The sequence below is a fragment of the Globicephala melas genome, chromosome 12 (assembly GCF_963455315.2).
Source record: "Globicephala melas chromosome 12, mGloMel1.2, whole genome shotgun sequence".
Lineage (NCBI taxonomy): Eukaryota > Metazoa > Chordata > Mammalia > Artiodactyla > Delphinidae > Globicephala > Globicephala melas.
The window spans coordinates 55,183,925-55,202,260 of record NC_083325.1 but is presented as its reverse complement, the minus strand read 5'-3'; the positions used below and the strand labels follow the sequence as shown (position 1 = coordinate 55,202,260).

At 38.3% G+C, this 18,336-nt stretch overlaps 1 protein-coding gene across 5 annotated transcripts in view; it reads right to left on the bottom strand.

Moving 5' to 3' along the window:
* Window positions 1–18,336, bottom strand: part of THADA (THADA armadillo repeat containing) — a 315,670-nt gene that overhangs the window by 261,858 nt on the left and 35,476 nt on the right. For 3 of the 5 annotated variants that reach the window (XM_060309158.1, XM_030857806.2, XM_030857810.2), the window contains 4 exons: window positions 9,294–9,445; window positions 6,287–6,500; window positions 3,489–3,624; window positions 2,714–2,850 (listed from right to left, as the gene is read on the bottom strand). In XM_060309158.1, the coding sequence (XP_060165141.1) occupies window positions 2,714–2,850; window positions 3,489–3,624; window positions 6,287–6,500; window positions 9,294–9,445 (639 nt within the window). The remainder of the gene's footprint in view (window positions 1–2,713; window positions 2,851–3,488; window positions 3,625–6,286; window positions 6,501–9,293; window positions 9,446–18,336) is intronic. The other 2 variants (XM_060309159.2, XM_030857807.2) reach the window with 1 other exon arrangement.

The following is an 18,336-nucleotide window of genomic DNA, read 5'->3' as shown; positions in this document are numbered from 1 at the left end:
AGCACTCGCTGGATTAGGAAATGTAAACTTCACGAATGCAAGACTTTGTTCACTGCTCAACTGCTAGTACCTAGAACAGAAACTGGGTCATGGCAGAGGTTCAGTAACATGGGCTGAAGGAATTTATGGATGACTAGGTAATAAAGAGCTAGGCAGGCTCAGATTTTGAAAGAAAATAACAACAGGTAATCATCTAAAACCAATTAACAAATCAAAGAATGGGTTACTTACTGTATACCTATTATACATACTTATATTTTAGGTATTATGGGAAATACAAAGACCCAAACTGGTATCATAATGGTTCAGCCAACATCTTATGTTCACTTGTGGCTTCCATGAAATTTTGCCAAAAACAAATTTTGATAGCCACGAGAAAGTAACACTGGCCCAAAAAGAAACCATAGAAAGATTAAGAAAAAAGAGAGGGGTAACCAGAATAAAATTTTAAGAACCATTTTTGTGGCTTTCAGGGGAGACTTTTTTCAAAGAATTCAGAATGCATGGCAGATAACATGGGAAAGACACAAGAAAAATGGAGACAACCAGAGGAAAAAAGGCAAAATTAAGGAAAAGTTAGTGGACCATAGACAGTTTTTGAGACTGACAGATATTTTAAAACTTTAATAACAAACAAAATTTTAGCATACTCTGAAGGCCCTACCCACAACTGGTGACAAACATTCAAGATTTCTCACCCAAAATATATTGGTATGGCCTGATCCAAATATTAGCGATCAGACTGGATGTTCTTTATTCCTATGCACTGTTTAAGTAGGAAAACTAAACCAACAAATTTTAGTATTTAGACTATCAGTCAAAATAAATCTATAACTGTATCTTAGTATCATGAACCACCACCAACCTTCCAACTCATTTTTAGTGGAGAACAAAACGTAACATTTTCTATGCAACCACACAACTCTAGATTAGTTTAATTATCGGCCCAAAGTATTGTATTGTATGATGCAGTGTGTGTTTATGATTTACTCAGTATGTTTTTAATAGAAGCCTCTCATTTGCACTCCAAAATGCATTCACCAACTTTACTTCAACACCAAAATATAAATTTACTTCATGATTTTCTAGGTGTTCAAAGGAACGTTCATGTTAGTATATACCTTTAACGGCCAATCCCTTCTGGCCTGTTGTAGTACAGATCCAGTAATCCCCTCACACTGTCCCTCTCCATCCCACCTGGGATCCGCAACCATCAACATCGTCTGCAGCTGACATCCAACCACCAACATCGTCAGGGCTCCTCCTTCTGATGTATCGCCAGGAGGTCAACAGTAGCCTAACACTACGTCATAATGCCTACGTCATTCACCTCACTTCACCTCATCACACAGGCATTTTATCATCTCACATCAACACAAGAAAAAGGGTGAGCACAATGTGGTAAGATTTTTTGAGAGAAACAGAGAGAGACCACATTCACATAACTTTTATTACAGTATACTGTTATAATTATTCTGTTATTATTGGTTATCATTGTTAATCTCTTACTGTGCCTAATCTATAAATTAAATTTTAACATAAGTATGTATGTATAGGAAAAAACACAGTCTGTATAGGGTTTGGTACTATCTGCACTGTCAGGCATCCACTGGGGGTCCTGGATCATATAGCCCTCAGATTAAGAGGGAACTGCTGTATACACATACCACCAAGGGCATCCCAGGCACTGAATTTAGTTCCTATACTTTCAGGAATTGTTCATTCATTCTAACAACTATTGATAGTGTACCTCCTTCTGCCAGGCACTGTGCTAAGCACAAGGGAGGAAAACAGACAAGATTCCTGTTAAACTGCAACAACTCCATGAAGGAGAAATCTATGAGAAAGGGAGAATGCTAAGAGACAAGACTGGCAAGGTAGCAGGAGCAAAACTATTACAGGACCTGGGCACTAACGTATTTTAAATAAAAAGGAAGAGGGGGTGGGCAGAGCACAGGGTTAAGTAAAGATTATGTGTAACATGATAGATTATATGACTAGAAAAGATTACTTTGGATGTGGTAAAAAGGAAATGGAAGGAGATAAAAGTAGATGTGGGGAAACAAGAGAGGATAAAAGCCTACAGTAAGGTAAGAAGATGCAGATAAAAGAAAAAGAGATTTGAAAGCTATTTAAGGGGCACCACTGAAAGAACGTGGAGACAGGCTAGATATAAGGAGCAAAGGGGAGATGTCAAGCAGCCCTAGGCTCCTGACTTGCATAAACAGGTCTCTGGTAGGGCCATTTGCAAAAATACAAGAGTTGGGAAGGAAAAGACAGATGAAAGTTCATGAGTTCGGTTTTGGGCATTTTGACTATCTCCTCCAATTTTTTTTTTTTTTTTAAATTAAATGGTCTTTGTATGTCCAATGGTCTTTGCCTATTCAGATTTCTAACAAGTTGCCTTCTCTGACTGAACCCCATCAACTTCTCTCCAATTTTTATACTGCCTGCCAGAATACAACCCTGGTAGGTTGTATTCTGAAATGATATATTATAAAACCCAATTCATCCCAGAAGAGGAAGTACCTTGCTGATCACCTGGCTATTTATTTATTTTGGTTATTTTTTCATAGTTAAAAATATTACTAAAAAGGCAGAAATATCACTAGTCATAATAATAATTTTTTTCCCCCTATTTAGCCTCTGTATCTCTCTGAAGAAATGATTAGGGGAAAAAACATAGTAATTCTAGCTTTCTTCATTTACTGACCTGCATCAGTGTCCATGGGGATGAGGCCTTCTGGGGAGGAGCTCTGAATAACTGGAGACACCACGGCGGAAAGCCTGTAGGACGTCACAAGGAGCTTCTCCACCACGGGTCTCCACTCATTCACCAACTGCAGGCTGCTGCAACAAAGACATTAGGGTAGTTTACACTAAGAGCAAAAATCACATTTTCAAGATGAAATTAATAGACAAAAGGGGTCAAAAGAAGTTGGGTTTCAAAATCGTGCAATCTATAAAATATTTAAGACATAAAAATATGTGTATATATGTATTTTTTTAAATAAAGTTATTTATTTATTTATCTTTGGCTGTGTTGGGTCTTTGCTGCTGTACACGGGCTTTCTCTAGTTGCGGTGAGCGGCGGCTACTCTTCGTTGCAGTGCGTGGGCTTCTCATTGCAGTGGCTTCTCTTGTTTCAGAGCACGGGCTCTAGGCGCACAGGCTTCAGTAGTTGTGGCTCGTGGGCTTCAGTAGTTGTGGCTCACGGGCTCTAGAGCACAGGCTCAGTAGTTGTGGCACACGGGCTCAGTTGCTCCACAGCATATGGGATCTTCCCGGACCAGGGCTCAAACCTGTATCCCCTGCATTGGCAGGCAGATTCTTAACCACTGCACCACCAGGGAAGCCCTATATGTACATTTTAAAATCTAATTTTTAATTACCTTTAAGGCAATATGTTCCTTTCCCAGGACACATTCCAATAAGTGTTTAAAGCTCAGAAGTGAGTACTGAGGAAAGAGCGGGGGGGATATACTTACTTTAGAGCTAGCTTCCGCAAAGCTCCTGTTATACAGTGGACCCGCCCGTACATTGGAAACGATGCTGCTGCCTGAAGCAGAGAATTTTCAGCCCGAGATACTTCTTCCTCAAGATTTTCCAACAAGCATTTGATAACTAGAAAAAGCAAAAAAACCCACCAAAACCCACCAAAATAACGCCAGTTTAAAAACACATTTACAAATTTGTACACAGCAGAACAGTTTCCACGAAAGCACCCAACTCAGTTGAACTTTATACTAGAGGTTTTTGAATGAAAAAAGAGATCTTTCAAGGTTATCCAGCCTGTTCTCCATTTCCAGTTAAGGTAGTACTGTGTCTTTGCCCTAACTTCCTGGATCCATTTACAGCATTCATTCTGGATCATTTCTCCTAGACATCCTCTACCTGGGTTAACAGACCCCAGGCCTATGTGCCATGTGCTATTTGGACAGATTTTAAAAAACAATGGCTTTACTGATCTATTACTCATATACCATACAATTTATACACTTAAAGTGTACAAGTCAAGGATTTTTAGGATATTCACAGCTATGTGCAACCACCACCACAGTCAATTTTAGAACATTCTCATCCTCCCCCCCTCAAAAAAGTCTCACCCATTATCAGTCACTCCCCTCCCTGCACCTCTCACCTTCCCCAGTCCTAGGCAACCACTTAAGCATTTTCTGCCTATTCTGGACATACCATATAAATGGAATCATACAATATGTGGCTTCTTTCAAAGTTCATCCATGTTGTAGCATATATTAATATTTCATTACTTTTAACAGCTCAGTAACAGTCCATTGTATGGATATACCACCTTTTATTTATCCATTTATCAGATGATGGACATGTGAGTTGTTTCCACTTTTTGGCTATTAAGAATCATGCTGCTATGAACATTCATGCACAAGTTTTTGTCTGGACATAGTTTTCATTTTTCTTAAGTATATGACCATTATGGACTGAATGTTTGTGTGTCCCTGCTTGCCCCCCCCCGCAAATTCATGCTGAAACCCTCACCCTCAATGCAAAGAAATTTAAAGGTGGAATCTTTAGGAAGTAATCAAGTTTAGCTGAGTCATGAGGGTGGGACCCCCAGGATGGGATTAGTGTCCTTATAAGAAGAGGAAGACAGACCAGAGCTTACTCTCTCCTCCATGTGAGCACAGACTGAGACGGCTGCTGTTACAAACTAGGAAAAGGGTTCTCACCAGGAACCAAATCTGTTGGCACCTTAATCTTAACCTTCCCAGCGTCCAGAAGTGTGAGAAATAAATGCCTATTGTTTAAGCCACCCACTTTACGGTATCTTGTTATAGCAGCCTGAGCTGATTAAGACAATGCCCAAGAGAGGAACTGTGGAGTCATATGGTAATTATATGTTTAACCTTTCAAGAAACTACCAGATTGTTTTCCAAAGGGGCCAGACCATTCTACATTCCCATCAACAGTGTATAGGAGGGACTTCCCTAGTGGTCCAGTGGGTAAGAATCTGCACTCCCAATGCAGGGGGCCCAGGTTCGATCCCTAGTCGGGGAACTAGATCTCACATGCATGCAGCATATGGCATGCAACTAAGAGTTCACATGCCACAACTAAGAAGACTGCATGCCACAACTAAGACCTGGCACAGCAGAACGGAGAGAGGGAGAAAGCGAGGGAGGGAGGGAAGAAGGAAGGAAGGAAAACATAGGGCAGTAATTACATGGTAGGAGGAGGGAGCTAGGATAAAGAAGAGGCTTCAAAGTTATGGGTGCTGTTGTATCAATACTTCTTAAGCTGAGTGTTATTACCTAGCTTGGGGACAGAACTTGTGAAATTTTTATATTATTACTATTTAAATCCTATATATTTAAATATTCTTTGTATGTTTGAAATATTTCAAAAAGTTTAAAAATGTCTTAAATTTGAAAGGCTTTACATGAAGTATGAACTCCCCAGTTCACCCCAATTGCAGACCTCTTCTTATCATCTTATCGGGGTCTCCTCTGGAATCCAGCCCTGAAGCAATTAGAGTTCGGCACATGTCATGTTCCATGGCACTGTCATCTCTCTATCCCCAGCTCTATGGCCACATTTCCACCAGAACTATCCATGGCCTCCTAATTTTCTCCCATTATTAGTTCTCTTTTTCATGGCTTTTTCTACTATCTTGGAGAGAATAATTGTCAACTCTCTTTCAACATCTGACCTCTGTTTTGTTTAATAAAAATCTCTACCTATCCTTATTTATAGTACAATTCCAAAATGAAGATTTACTAGGATAAAATTAACTACATGAACCCCCAACAAATATTTGTTTAAAATCATTAGATCTAAATCAACTCAGACCCTAGGTTTTGGAACTGGCTATATGGGAAGAGTAAAAGGCAAGGGTATGACAGCCAGTTAAAACATAAACCCCAACAGACAAAGGAACTCTGCTCTATATAGAATTAACAAAGATGATTTGGCTATAGTCATAGTAAAATTTCTGTAGAAAAAAAGTACATTTTTGGTAGAGAAAGAGGTCTTATTTAAATAAAAGCTCTATTAATGTACATTTGCATATGTACTTATTTAACGTGAATCCTCTATTTAGACGCAATATAGTTGAGTAAACTATTTATTTGAAAAGGAGAAATTCATGATATACTTATATGCTGGTAAACTACAAAGCTGGTAAACTCTTAAATAAAAAAAAAAACCACAAAGTGCTTAACCATTAGATAGTCCAACCATATTAACAGTGAAGAAAGTAAGATATTGGTTTTGATAAATAAGAGCAAAAGGTCATTTACTCAATACGAACCTATTAATGTGTTACTTTCCACCAGAGCAGCAGACTTATCCCCATCTCCACATGCAACCCGCTGAGTTTTTAAGTAAGCAGACAGAGATGACGGCAGAGCGTTCTGCCAGATTAAGAAGTTCAGTAGGTAGGAAGCTGTTACACAGTCATATGGTTTGGTGCTTGTGCTGAGCTCCAGTGCTGCCTGGAATAAGCCTTGTAGTTTCTCTGAATCCTAGGATAAAGCAGAGACTCAGTCATTATCACTTAAACATTTCTTTAATTTGAAGGAATAACACATATTTATGCCACACAACTGACAACCGATACGAACATTAATTCTCTGAATATAGGCTGGAGTTTGTTTTTTTTTTTAGGCTGCGCCAAGTGGCACGCGGGATCTTAGTTCCCCTGCATTGGAAGTTCAGAGTCTTAACCACTGGACTGCCAGGGAAGTCCGGATAAAGCTTTTTTTTTTAAGTACCTCTTTCTTCAGCAAAAGTATACTTTTTCCTGTAGAAATTCTGCTATACTATAACCAGATCACCTTTGTTATTTCTATATAGCCCAGAGTTCTTCTGTATGTCAAGATTTGTTTTACTGGGAGTCATGCTCCTGCCTTTCTCCCCACCCCCTTCCCATACAGCTAGTTCAATGGAGAAAAATACACATACATATGAAAATACAAATTCACCATGCTGTTCCTAGCAAAGCTCCATGTATATGTGTGAAAAATAAAGTGATAACATCAACCTCAGAAATTCTGCATTAGAGCTCCCACACCTATATCTCATCTAAACATGCACTCACACAGCCTGTCCTCAAGAAGACAGAACAAAGGGCAGTTCACTGTAATACACATGGAAAGGTACAGGGCTGAGGACAGGAGACATGGATCCTAGTCCCAACTCCACAGTTGACAAGTTGCATGTTCACCACACTGGAACCTAGGGTTTCGTTGCTCAACAATATTGATTCTACTAGGATTATCTCATAACTGTCTAATATAAGGGAAAAAATCATTATCTAGGTATACCAATATTTAATAATGTCTTCTAATATCAAATAATAGACTCAAATATCAGCCTATTGCTATTTAAATTCTTTGCTATTTGCTGTTTAATTTTCTATGACCTAAAAAACTGAAAGACAGTGGCTAAAACTCAAATCTAAATAAATATTAGAAAGAATCAATTAAGCATCTCAACCATTTTTTGTAACTGACAGTTAAGTCCCTAAACTAACCAACCAGTTAGTAAGAAACAAAATAAATAGCCTTTGGAATCTAAAAGAGCATCTTTGTTCTATCATCTCAGGTCAATCAAAATATAAAGACCTTGGATATGTAGCTCCACAAGAAAGAAGGGCAAGAGACTAGGTGAGTAGTAAAATCATATATTAGAAAGATATGCCATCAAAATATGAATATACAGATCCTTAGAGAGATTAGGCTAGCATTCAAAAAATGTTTTCAAGTTAGCTATATTAAAAAAGTTAATTACATATTACATAGGGTATACCCAAAGAAAGACTTTGAAAATATAATACATAACTAATATTTTAAAATCTTGAATTTAAAATCTTCAATCTGGGACCATTTACTAATACACAAGCCAGACCAGATATATAACTACCAGAATCCTATAGCAAGCTATATGTGCTACTAAGTTTCCTGAATTCTTTAAGTTGTGTCTATATACCAAGCATGTGTTTATCAAATTAGATACACAGAGCCCCCCTGAGGGGCCTTCATAGTCCATGTAAGGACCAGGTCTTTCATATAGGTGCCATAATATATACCTTTCCCCACTCCAGATACTCTCAAAATACTAGCCAGGAATGAGGCATAGTTATACATACGATACGAAGCTACAGTGAGATGAATGGTAAGAGGCGAGGGTTGGTGGAAGGGGAAACAGAGAAAGAGAAAGCATCTTCTTTAAAAATGCTTATAAAGTACAAAAGTTAGCAGCCTAAGTACCAAAGAAGTTTCTGCACATCAGGGCACCTGAAAGACCACCAGGATAGGTGGACACCAGGGAGCAACTTTCAATGTGAACCCAAGTCAGAAATGTTTGAGATTTTGCAATGCCGTCCAGAAGCAGTGGTAACAGACACCTTAGGCTCTCTGACATGTGCTCCGACAGAATCCCACTGCATCTACAAACTGCCATACCTAAACAGAGCCAAATAGCTAGAGCCCAGACCATGGCTCAGCTCCCACCCCTAAAGGCTCCCGTGGCCTGTATACAGCTCCAACAGGGAGCCACAGCAAAGCTCTAGAGCCAGTGACCCGACAGCTGCTGGTGACCTCAGTGCCCCAGAATAAGCTTCAAGGGTAGAGCCAAGTACCAGGGTCTCCTGAAGACCCATCCCCAAGCTTTGCCTTCACCCCTGAGACCATCTTTGATTCTCACCCCATGGTGGGAAGTGCAAGGCATCAGGAAGAGCATGGGGGCTGGGGATGGGGTACAACACCCAGGGAGAAAAATGCTGTTAACCTCAAGTACTCTGAGTTTCAGTCTCAGTTTAGCTATTACTTGTTGGAAGATCAGAAACATGTTCTCTACCTCATTTACACTAAGCTTCCCAGTCTACTATGCAGGGAGATTATCTAAAAAAAAAATCAAGTTACTGTAAGTGATGTGTTTTGATCGAATATTAACATGTCCAAGGGAACTGGGGAGACCACAGTTAACTGAAATCTACCAATAATCTTGTAAACAATAAAACCTACTGCCTCCTACACCTCCCTTTTTATCAAAACAATTTTTTTTAAAAAAGCAAAGATCACTGATTTGGATTTTGTTTCTCTTACAATATTTCCTCCTTCCCCACTACCCATCCCTACCTTCTCCATTCCACTACGTGCAACAGGAGAGGTATTAATGATAACTGAAACAGAAGATTTAGTAAGAAGGCAGATGCAAAGAGCCTGGACAATCCACAGACTGCTTTAACTGCTGCTAAGATAGAAAGTTTTCATGCATACACCACATTTACACTAACAGAAGAAAAGTCCAAATACCTGAAATTGTACAAATGTTTTTGGTAACTTCATTAGAAGATCAAATGCTAAAATTTTCACTTCTTCAAAAGTGCCAGTTAAACATTCCATTAGCGTTTGGAAACGACCAACATCAATATCATGACTCAGCTGATATACTGTTTGGACTCTACCTAAAAATTAAAAAAAAAAATTTTTTTGAAGTGAACAGCAGGAAAAGGAAATCAACATTTTGAAATTATGTGTCCAAATTTATAGAAAATTAGTGTAAGAACTCACACCTTATATTTTACCCACAACAGCGTAAAAAATATTTCCAATAATTTATTTACTAAAATGATAATAAGTATTACAATTCTACAAATAGGAAATATTTTTCAATAACCACTTTTAAAAATTGAAGAATAGTTCCTATACAATGTTAGTTTCAGGTGTACACCAAAGTGATTCAGATATATATATTTACACACACACACACACACACACACACACACACACACTCCTTTTCAGATTCTTTTCCATTATAGGTTATTACAAGATATTGAATATAGTTCCCTGTGTTATACTGTAGGTCCCTGTTATTTATCCATTTGATATGTAGTAGTAGTATGTATACATTAATCGCAATCGCCCCCCCTGCACCCCACTAGCCCCTTTGCTAACCATAAGTTTGTTTTTTTTGTCTGTGTCTCTTTCTGCTTTGTAAATAAGTTCATTTGTATCATTTTTTAAGATTCCACATATAATTGACATCATATTTGTCCTTCTCTGACTTCACTTAATACGACAATATCTAGGTTCACCCATGTTGCTGCAAATGGCATTATTTCTTTCCTTTTTATGGCTGAGTAGTATTCCATTGTGTGTGTGTGTGTGTGTGTATGTCTATGTACACACACACCACATCTTCTTTATTCATTCGTTAATGGGCATTTAGGTTGTTTCCAAGTCTTGTTATTGTAAACAGTACTGCTGTGAACACTGAGGTGTATGTATCTTTTTGAATTAGAGTTTTTGTCACTTCCCGATATATACCCAGGAGTGGGATTGCAGGATCATATGGTAGGTCTATTTTTAGTTTTTTAAGGAATCTCCATACTGTTCTCCATAGTGGCTGCACCAATTTATATTCCCACCAACAGTATAGGAGGGTTCCTTTTTCTCCACACTCTCTCCAGCATTCATTATCTGTAGACCTTTTAATGATGGCCATTCTAACTGGTGTTAGGTGATACCTCATTGTAGTAGTTTTTTTTGCCACACCAAAAAAAATCCTGGGCTTGCAGGATCTTAGTTCCCTGAGGCGGGATCGAACCCAGGCCCCCTGCAGTGGAGGCGCAGAGTCTTAACCACTGGACTGCCAGGGAATTCCTGCTCATTGTAGTTTTTTTTTTTGTTGTTGTTGCTGTTGTTGCTGTTTGCGGTACGCAGGCCTCTCACTGTTGTGGTCTCTCCTGTTGCGGAGCACAGGCTCCGGACGTGCAGGCTCAGCGGCCATGACTCACAGGCCCAGCCACTCCGCGGCATGTGGGATCTTCCTGGACCGGGGCACGAACCCGTGTCCCCTACATCGGCAGGCAGACTCTCAACCCCTGCGCCACCAGGGAAGCCCTCATTGTAGTTTTGATTTGCATTCCTCTAATAATTAGTGACACTGAGAATCTTTTCATGTGTCAGTTGGCCATCTGTATATCTTCTTTGAAGAAATGTCTATTTAGGTCTTCTGCCCATTTTTTGATTGAGTTGTTTGTTTTTTTGATATTAAGCTATATGAGCTGTTTGTATATTTTGGAAATTAATCCCTTGGCTGTAGCATCGTTTGCAAATATTTTCTCCCAGTCTGTAAGTTGTCCTTTCATTTCGTTTGTGGTTTCCTTTGTTGTGCAAAAGCTTTTAAGTTTAAATAGGTTCCATTTGTTTATTTGTTTTTATTTCCATTACTCTAGGAGATGGACCCATAAAATATCGCTGCAATTTATGTCAAAGAGTGTTCTGCTAATGCTTTCCTCTAAGAGTTTTATAGTATCCAGTCTTATATTTAGGTTTTTAATCCATTTTGAGTTTATTTTTGTATATGGTGTTAGAGAATGTTCTAATTTCTTTCTTTCACGTGTAGCTGTCCAGTTTTCCCAGCACCACTTATTGAAGAGAATGTCTTTTCTCCACTGTATATTCTTGCCTCCTTTGTTGCAGATTAACTGACCATAAGTGAATCAGTTTATTTCTGGGCTTTTTATCCTGTTCCATTGATCTATGTGTCTGTTTTTGTGCCAGTACCATACTTTTTTGATGACTGTAGCTTTGTAGTATAGTCTGAAGTCAGGAAAAGTGATTCCTCCAGCTCTATTCTTCTTTCTCAAGATTGTTTTGGCTGTTCGGGGGTCTTTCATGTTTTCATACAAACTTAAAAATTTTTTATTCTAGTACTGTGAAAAATGCCATTGGTAATTTGGTAGGGATTGTACTGAATCTGTAGACTGCCTTGGGTATTATGGTCATTTCAACATTATTCATTCTTCCAATCCAAGAACATGGTGTATCTTTCCATCAGTTTGTGTCATCTTCAATTTCTTTCATCAGTGTCTTACAGTTTTGGGGGGTATAGGTCTTTTGCCTACTTAGGTAGGTTTATTCCTAGGTATTTTACCCTTTTTGATACAATGATAAATGGGATTGTTTCCTTAATTTCTCTTTCTGATATTTCACTGTTTGTGTATAGAAATACAACAGATTTCTGTATATTAATTTTGTATCCTGCAACTTTACCAAATTCATTGATGAGCTCTAGCAGTTTTCAGGTAGCATCTTTAGGATTTTCTATGTATAGCAACATGTCATCTGCAAACAGTAACAGTCTTACTTCTTTTCCAATTTGGATTCCTTTTATTTCTTTTTCTTTTTCTGACTGCTGTGGCTAGGACTTCCAAAACTATGTTGAATAAAAGTGGCGAGAGTGGGCATCCTTGTCTTGCTCCTGATCTTAGAGGAAATGCTTTTTGCGTTTCACCATTGAGTATGATGTTAGCTGTGGGTCCATCATATATGGCCTTTATTATGTTGAGGTATGTTCTCTCTATGCCTACTTTCTGAAGAGTTTTTATCATAAAAGTTTTACCATAAAAACAAAAGGGGGGAAAATAAGACCTACAAAAACAAATCCAAAACAATTAATAAAATGGCAATAAGAACATATCAATAATTACCTTAAATGTAAATGGACTAAATGCTCGAACCAAAAGACACAGACTGGCTGAATGGATACAAAAACAGGACCCATATATATGCTGCCTATGAGAAACTCATACAGATCTAGAGACACATACAGACTGAAAGTGAGGGGATAGAAAAACGTATTCCACATGAATGGAAATCAAAAGAAAGCCAGAGTAGCAATACTAGCATCAGATAAAATAGACTTTAAAATAAAGACTGTCACAAGAGACAAAGAAGGACACTACATAATGATCAAAGGATCAATCCAAGAAGGAGATATAACAACGGTAAATATATATGCACCCAATATTGGAGCACCTCAATATATAAGGCAAATGTTAACAGACATAAAAGGAGAAATTGGCAGTAACACAATAATAGTGGGGGACTTTAACACCTCACTTACATCAATGGACAGATTATCCAGAAAGAAAATCAATAAGGAAACACAGGACTTAAATGACACATTAGACCACATGGACTTCATTGATATTTAAAGAGCATTCCATCCGAAAGAAGCAGAGTCCACATTCTTTTCAAGAGTACATGGAACATTCTCCAGGATAAATTACATGCTAGGCCACAAAGCAAGCCTTGGTAAATTTAAGAAAACTGAAATCATATCAAGCATCTTTTCTGACCACAGCGTTATAAGGCTAGAAATCAACTACAAGAAAAACACTGCAAAATTCAAACACATAGAGGCTAAACAATATGCTACTAAACAACCAATGGATCACTGAAGAAATCAAAAAATACCTAGAGACAAACGAAAGGAAATAAGTAGTTTTTAAAGATTTGTTTAAAACTATTTCATTCTCTTTCAAAAAGTTATATATTATTATACAAGATACCTAAGTTATTTTTCAAATAAACAAGTACAAACAAATAAATTCAGGAATACATCTTTTAAAAAAACCTTCATAAACTTTCTTATCCTAGAATCCAAAGGCCTACCATGTCTTAGGTGAACTGACATAGAATAATCAATACAATGACATATCCTTTAAATAATTTAAAAATCTGCCTGTTTGATTTGAATCTTATTCAAATACATAGTTTTCCCTAGGCATCCATTCAACTACATGTATTACTTGCACTTAGGTTTGGTTGACTGAAAGAATCAGAGTGGAGGATGGAAGAGGAGGCAGTGATGTAAACAAAACAGAATGTGGGCCTCCCTGGTGGTGCAGTGGTTGAGGGTCCGCCTGCCGATGCAGGGGACGTGGGTTCGTGCCCCGGTCCGGGAGAATCCCACGTGCCGTGGAGCGGCTGGGCCCGTGAGCCATGGCCGCTGGGCCTGCGCGTCCAGAGCCTGTGCTCCGCGGCAGGAGAGGGGCCCGTGTACCGCAAAAAAAAAAAAACAAAAAAAACCCCAGAATGTTAGGTCTCCCTCAAATAAATACCCGAGTAGGTTGATTACTCTGTGAATTTCCTATTATAACACAGATAAACATAACTGATGGATAAGTTGAGGTATCTGCATTGCCCATAGTCTATTATAAAAATATTACCCCCAATTTTTTTTTGTTTCTTTGTTTTTGTTGTTGTTGTTGTTTGTTTTTTTTTTGTGGTACGCGGGCCTCTCACTGTTCTGGCCTCTCCCGTTGCGGAGCACAGGCTCCGGACGCACAGGCTCAGCGGCCATGGCTCACAGGCCCAGCCGCTCCGTGGCATGTGGGATCTTCCCAGACCGGGGCATGAACCCGTGTCCCCTGCATTGGCAGGTGGACTCTCAACCACTGCGCCACCAGGGAAGCCCCAGTTTTTTTTTTAATAAAGATTGACTGTTACAAAAAAAAAAAAAAAGGTTAAAATTACTATCAATATGGAATAATCATTTCAGTGTTTAATATACAAATGTGTGAACAGGTTGATTTTTTAAAGTAACATTTACATTATTAACCATTGAAATAAACGATTATATTTATTGAAAAAAAAAAAAGACATATCCTAATACCATTCCTGGGCATCAACAGTAAAGAAGGAATCTTTTTGCCATTCAGGCAAAAAGTTCAATTCATCTACAACGTGGAAAAAATCAGGCTGGCTTCACTCTTTGCCACAGCAGTATGTAGTGCTGGAAGAGAGTGGAGCAATGCTTACCAAATCCTTAGGGAGAAAAGGGGTGATGAAAATCTACATATCAAAATCCCATTCCAGTATCAAGTATAACAGCAATATAAACATTTTTGAATGTGCAAGAAATTAAGAACTACATTTTCCCAAAAGCTCTTCTCAAAAAAAGATGACTTTCAACCAACAAAGAAATTAACAGAAAAACTATCACTAAAGAATGATGACAGTCACCAAATCTATTTAATTCTTAAGGCTAAGAGTAAACCTATGGGAATAAGGATTTCATAGCAGGATGTGAAGAACCTTTAACATTTAATGAATTAACCCCTCGTAATACCTGAAAACATTTCTATGCTTAATTAGAGGAATGTTGCTCAATATAAATCAGCATGTGAATTCATTTAATCTTAACTCGCAAGTTAGTCCAACCCTGTGAAATTCATAGGGCAAGCAAATGAAGTTTTTGTCACTTCAATCACACCTCTGCTCAAATCTGCCTCTTCTTTTCCAATTCGGACACCTTTCATTTCTTTTTCTTACCTAATTCCTCTGGCTAAAACTTCTGGTACAACGGTGAATAGCAGCAGTGAAAGTAAGCATCTGTGTCTTGCTCCTGATCATAGGGGAGGAACTTTCGGTCTTTCACCATTGAATATGGTGTTGTCTATGGGCTTTTCATGAGTGTCCTTTATCATAATGAGGAAGTTCTCTTCTATTCCTAGTTTGCTAAGTGTTTATTTGTCTAAAAGGGTGTGGAATTTTGTCAATACTTTTTCTCCATTGAGATTATCATGTTTTTTTTTTCTTTTGTTCTAATGTAGTGCATTACATTTACTATATTTTCTTATGCTGAAACACCCTTGTGTTCCTGGGATAAATTCCACTTACTTAGTCATGGTATATAATACTTTTAATATGCTGTTGGATTTGGTTTTCTAGCATTTTCTTGAGAATTTCTGCACCTATATTTATATAAGATACAGCTGTAGTTTTCTTGTGGTATCAGAGTGATGCTGGCTTCATAGAATGAGTTAGGAAATGTTCCTTCCTCCAATTTTTTTGAAGTTTGAGAAGGAACGGCATTAATTCTTCTTTAAATGTTTGGCAGAATATACCAATGAAGCCACTCGCCTTGGACTTTTCTTTGCTGAGAGCTTTTCTTTTGAGAGGCTTTTGACTCCATCTCTTTATTTGTTATAGGTCTGTTCAAATTTTCTACTTCTTGAGTCGGCAATTTGTATATTACTAGGAATTTGTCCATTTCATGTAGGTTACCTAATTTATCAGAAATACAATATAATTGTTCACAGTACTGTCTTATAACCTTTTTTATTTCTGTAAAGTCAGCAGAAATGTCTCATTTTATTTCTGATTTTAGTGATTTACATCTTTTTTTTATTCTTAGTATAGCTAAAACTTTGTCAACTTTGTTGATCTTAAAAAAAAAAACAACAACTTCTGGTTTTGCTGATTCTCTGTATTGTTTTTCTATTCTCTATTTCATTTATCTCCATTCTCCCCATTCTAATCTTTATTACTTCCTTCTTTCTGTAACTGTGGGGTAAGTATGCTCTTCTTTTTCTAATTCCATGAGGTGTAAAGTTAGGTTATTCATTTGAGATCTTTTTGTCTTACATAATGTAGGCATTTACAGTTATATAAATCTCTCTATTAGCAGTGCTTTTGCTTCATCCTATAAGTTTTGGTAAGTTGTGTTTTTGTTTTCTTTCCTCTCAAAGTATTTTCTAATTTCCCCTTTGACCCATTGGTTAGTTAAGAGCTCTGCTCAAATTGGAAGCCTTCTCTGACACGATTGTATGAAAGAGCTATTACTCCCAAACTCCCAGGCACTCTATACTTCCCTGCACTTTTCTTCTTGAAATATTTTTTCATACTACTTATCTCCATCTGAAATTCTACGTATCACTTGTTGACTTACTTAGTCTGTCTATCTTCACTAAAGTCTAAGCTCTAAAATGGGAAGCACTCTGTTTTGTATACTGTGTATCCTTGGCACTAAATAAATTATTTGTTGCACAAGCCCATTTTTTTTTGTTTTGTTTTGTTTTTTGCGGTACGCGGGCCTCTCACTGTTGTGGCCTCTCCCGTTGCGGAGCACAGGCTCCGGACGCGCAGGCTCAGCGGCCATGGCTCACGGGCCCAGCCGCTCCGCGACACGTGGGATCTTCCTGGACCGGGGCACGAACCCACGTCCCCTGCATCGGCAGGCGGACTCTCAACCACTGCGCCACCAGGGAAGCCCTGAACAAGCCCTTTTAATCTAATTGTGGAATCCAATTTTTCACCATGAATATTGTGACATTTTATTCCAAATGAGAAAGATGTATGTGGCTTATTCTTCTTGAACTAGGACATACTTGAGGAAAGGCAAAAGCCATTTTAACTAATCCCAAATCACAGTCTTTCTATAAAATAATATAAAAACCTACATTAGTATTCTTGAGATAAAGATGAAGAATGAGTTTACATTTCCTATCCTGTATTTTTCAGTCATGCTTCTTTAGCCTCCTTTACAGTTAATGGGTACAGTATGGTTTGCTCTATTTACATTACTTCCCAGTTGTTTAATTAACATCATTACTGTGCCATCAGTCAATGCCCAATTATACATGACTCATTCATTAGAAAGATGACACAGGTTTTTCACTTTTAAAGTATATTTAAATATATTAAACTATTCTCTCAATTGAAAAATTACCAGTATAATTCAGCCTAGATATTTCCCATACAGCTAGGTGTTAACTATAAATATAGGAATGCACAGAAAACTTTTTGTTAAATGGATAATCAATCACTCTCAGGTAAAACCTTATTTTCTAAATTCAGTTGTAGTACCACTGAAATTCCCTAAACTGATGGGTATTCCTGTATTCATTTTCTGTGGATGCTGTAACATATTACCATGACCTTGGTGGCTTAAAACCACATAAATTTATTTTCTCACAGTTCTGGAAGCCAGAAGTCTGAAATCAAGGTGTCTGTAGGGCCATGCTCTCTCTCAAGTCTCTAAGGGAGAATTCATTCCTCGTCTCTTTCAGCTTCTGGTGGCTGCCAGCATTCCCTGGCTTATAGCCACAGCATGCCAATCTCTATCACCACTGTCACAATGACTCCTCCTTTTCTTTTTGTCACATTTCCCTCTGCCTCCCTCTTACAATGCCACTTGCAGTGGCATTAAGGCCCATCCAGATAATCCAAGATTATCTCATTTTAAGATCTTTAACTTAATCATATCTTAAAAAACCCCTAAATAAGTAAGGTGTTATTTATTTATTTATTTTTGTGTGTGTGTGTGGTACGCGGGCCTCTCACTGTTGTGGCCTCTTCCATTGCGGAGCACAGGCTCCAGATGCGCAGGCTCAGCGGCCATGGCTCACAGGCCCAGCCACTCCGCAGCATGTGGGATCTTCCCGGACCAGGGCATGAACCTGTGTCCCCCGCATCGGCAGGCGGACTCTCAACCACTGCACCACCAGGGAAGCCCAATAAGTAAGGTTTAAATAAGTAAGGTTCACTCTCACAAGTTCTAAGGATTTGGTACGGGTTTCTTTTGGAGGTCATTTTTTGTCCTACTACACTTACTTAATCAGGTGATCCAATTTATCAAGAATAATGGGACAAACTAACATCATGTATCTCCTGTTACCATGCCCTGAGAAAGAAACTACATCACCTATGCAGTATTCCTGCCAAAAATGCATAACATGAAACAAGTCATAAGAAAACAATCAGGCGACAAACCCAAACTGAG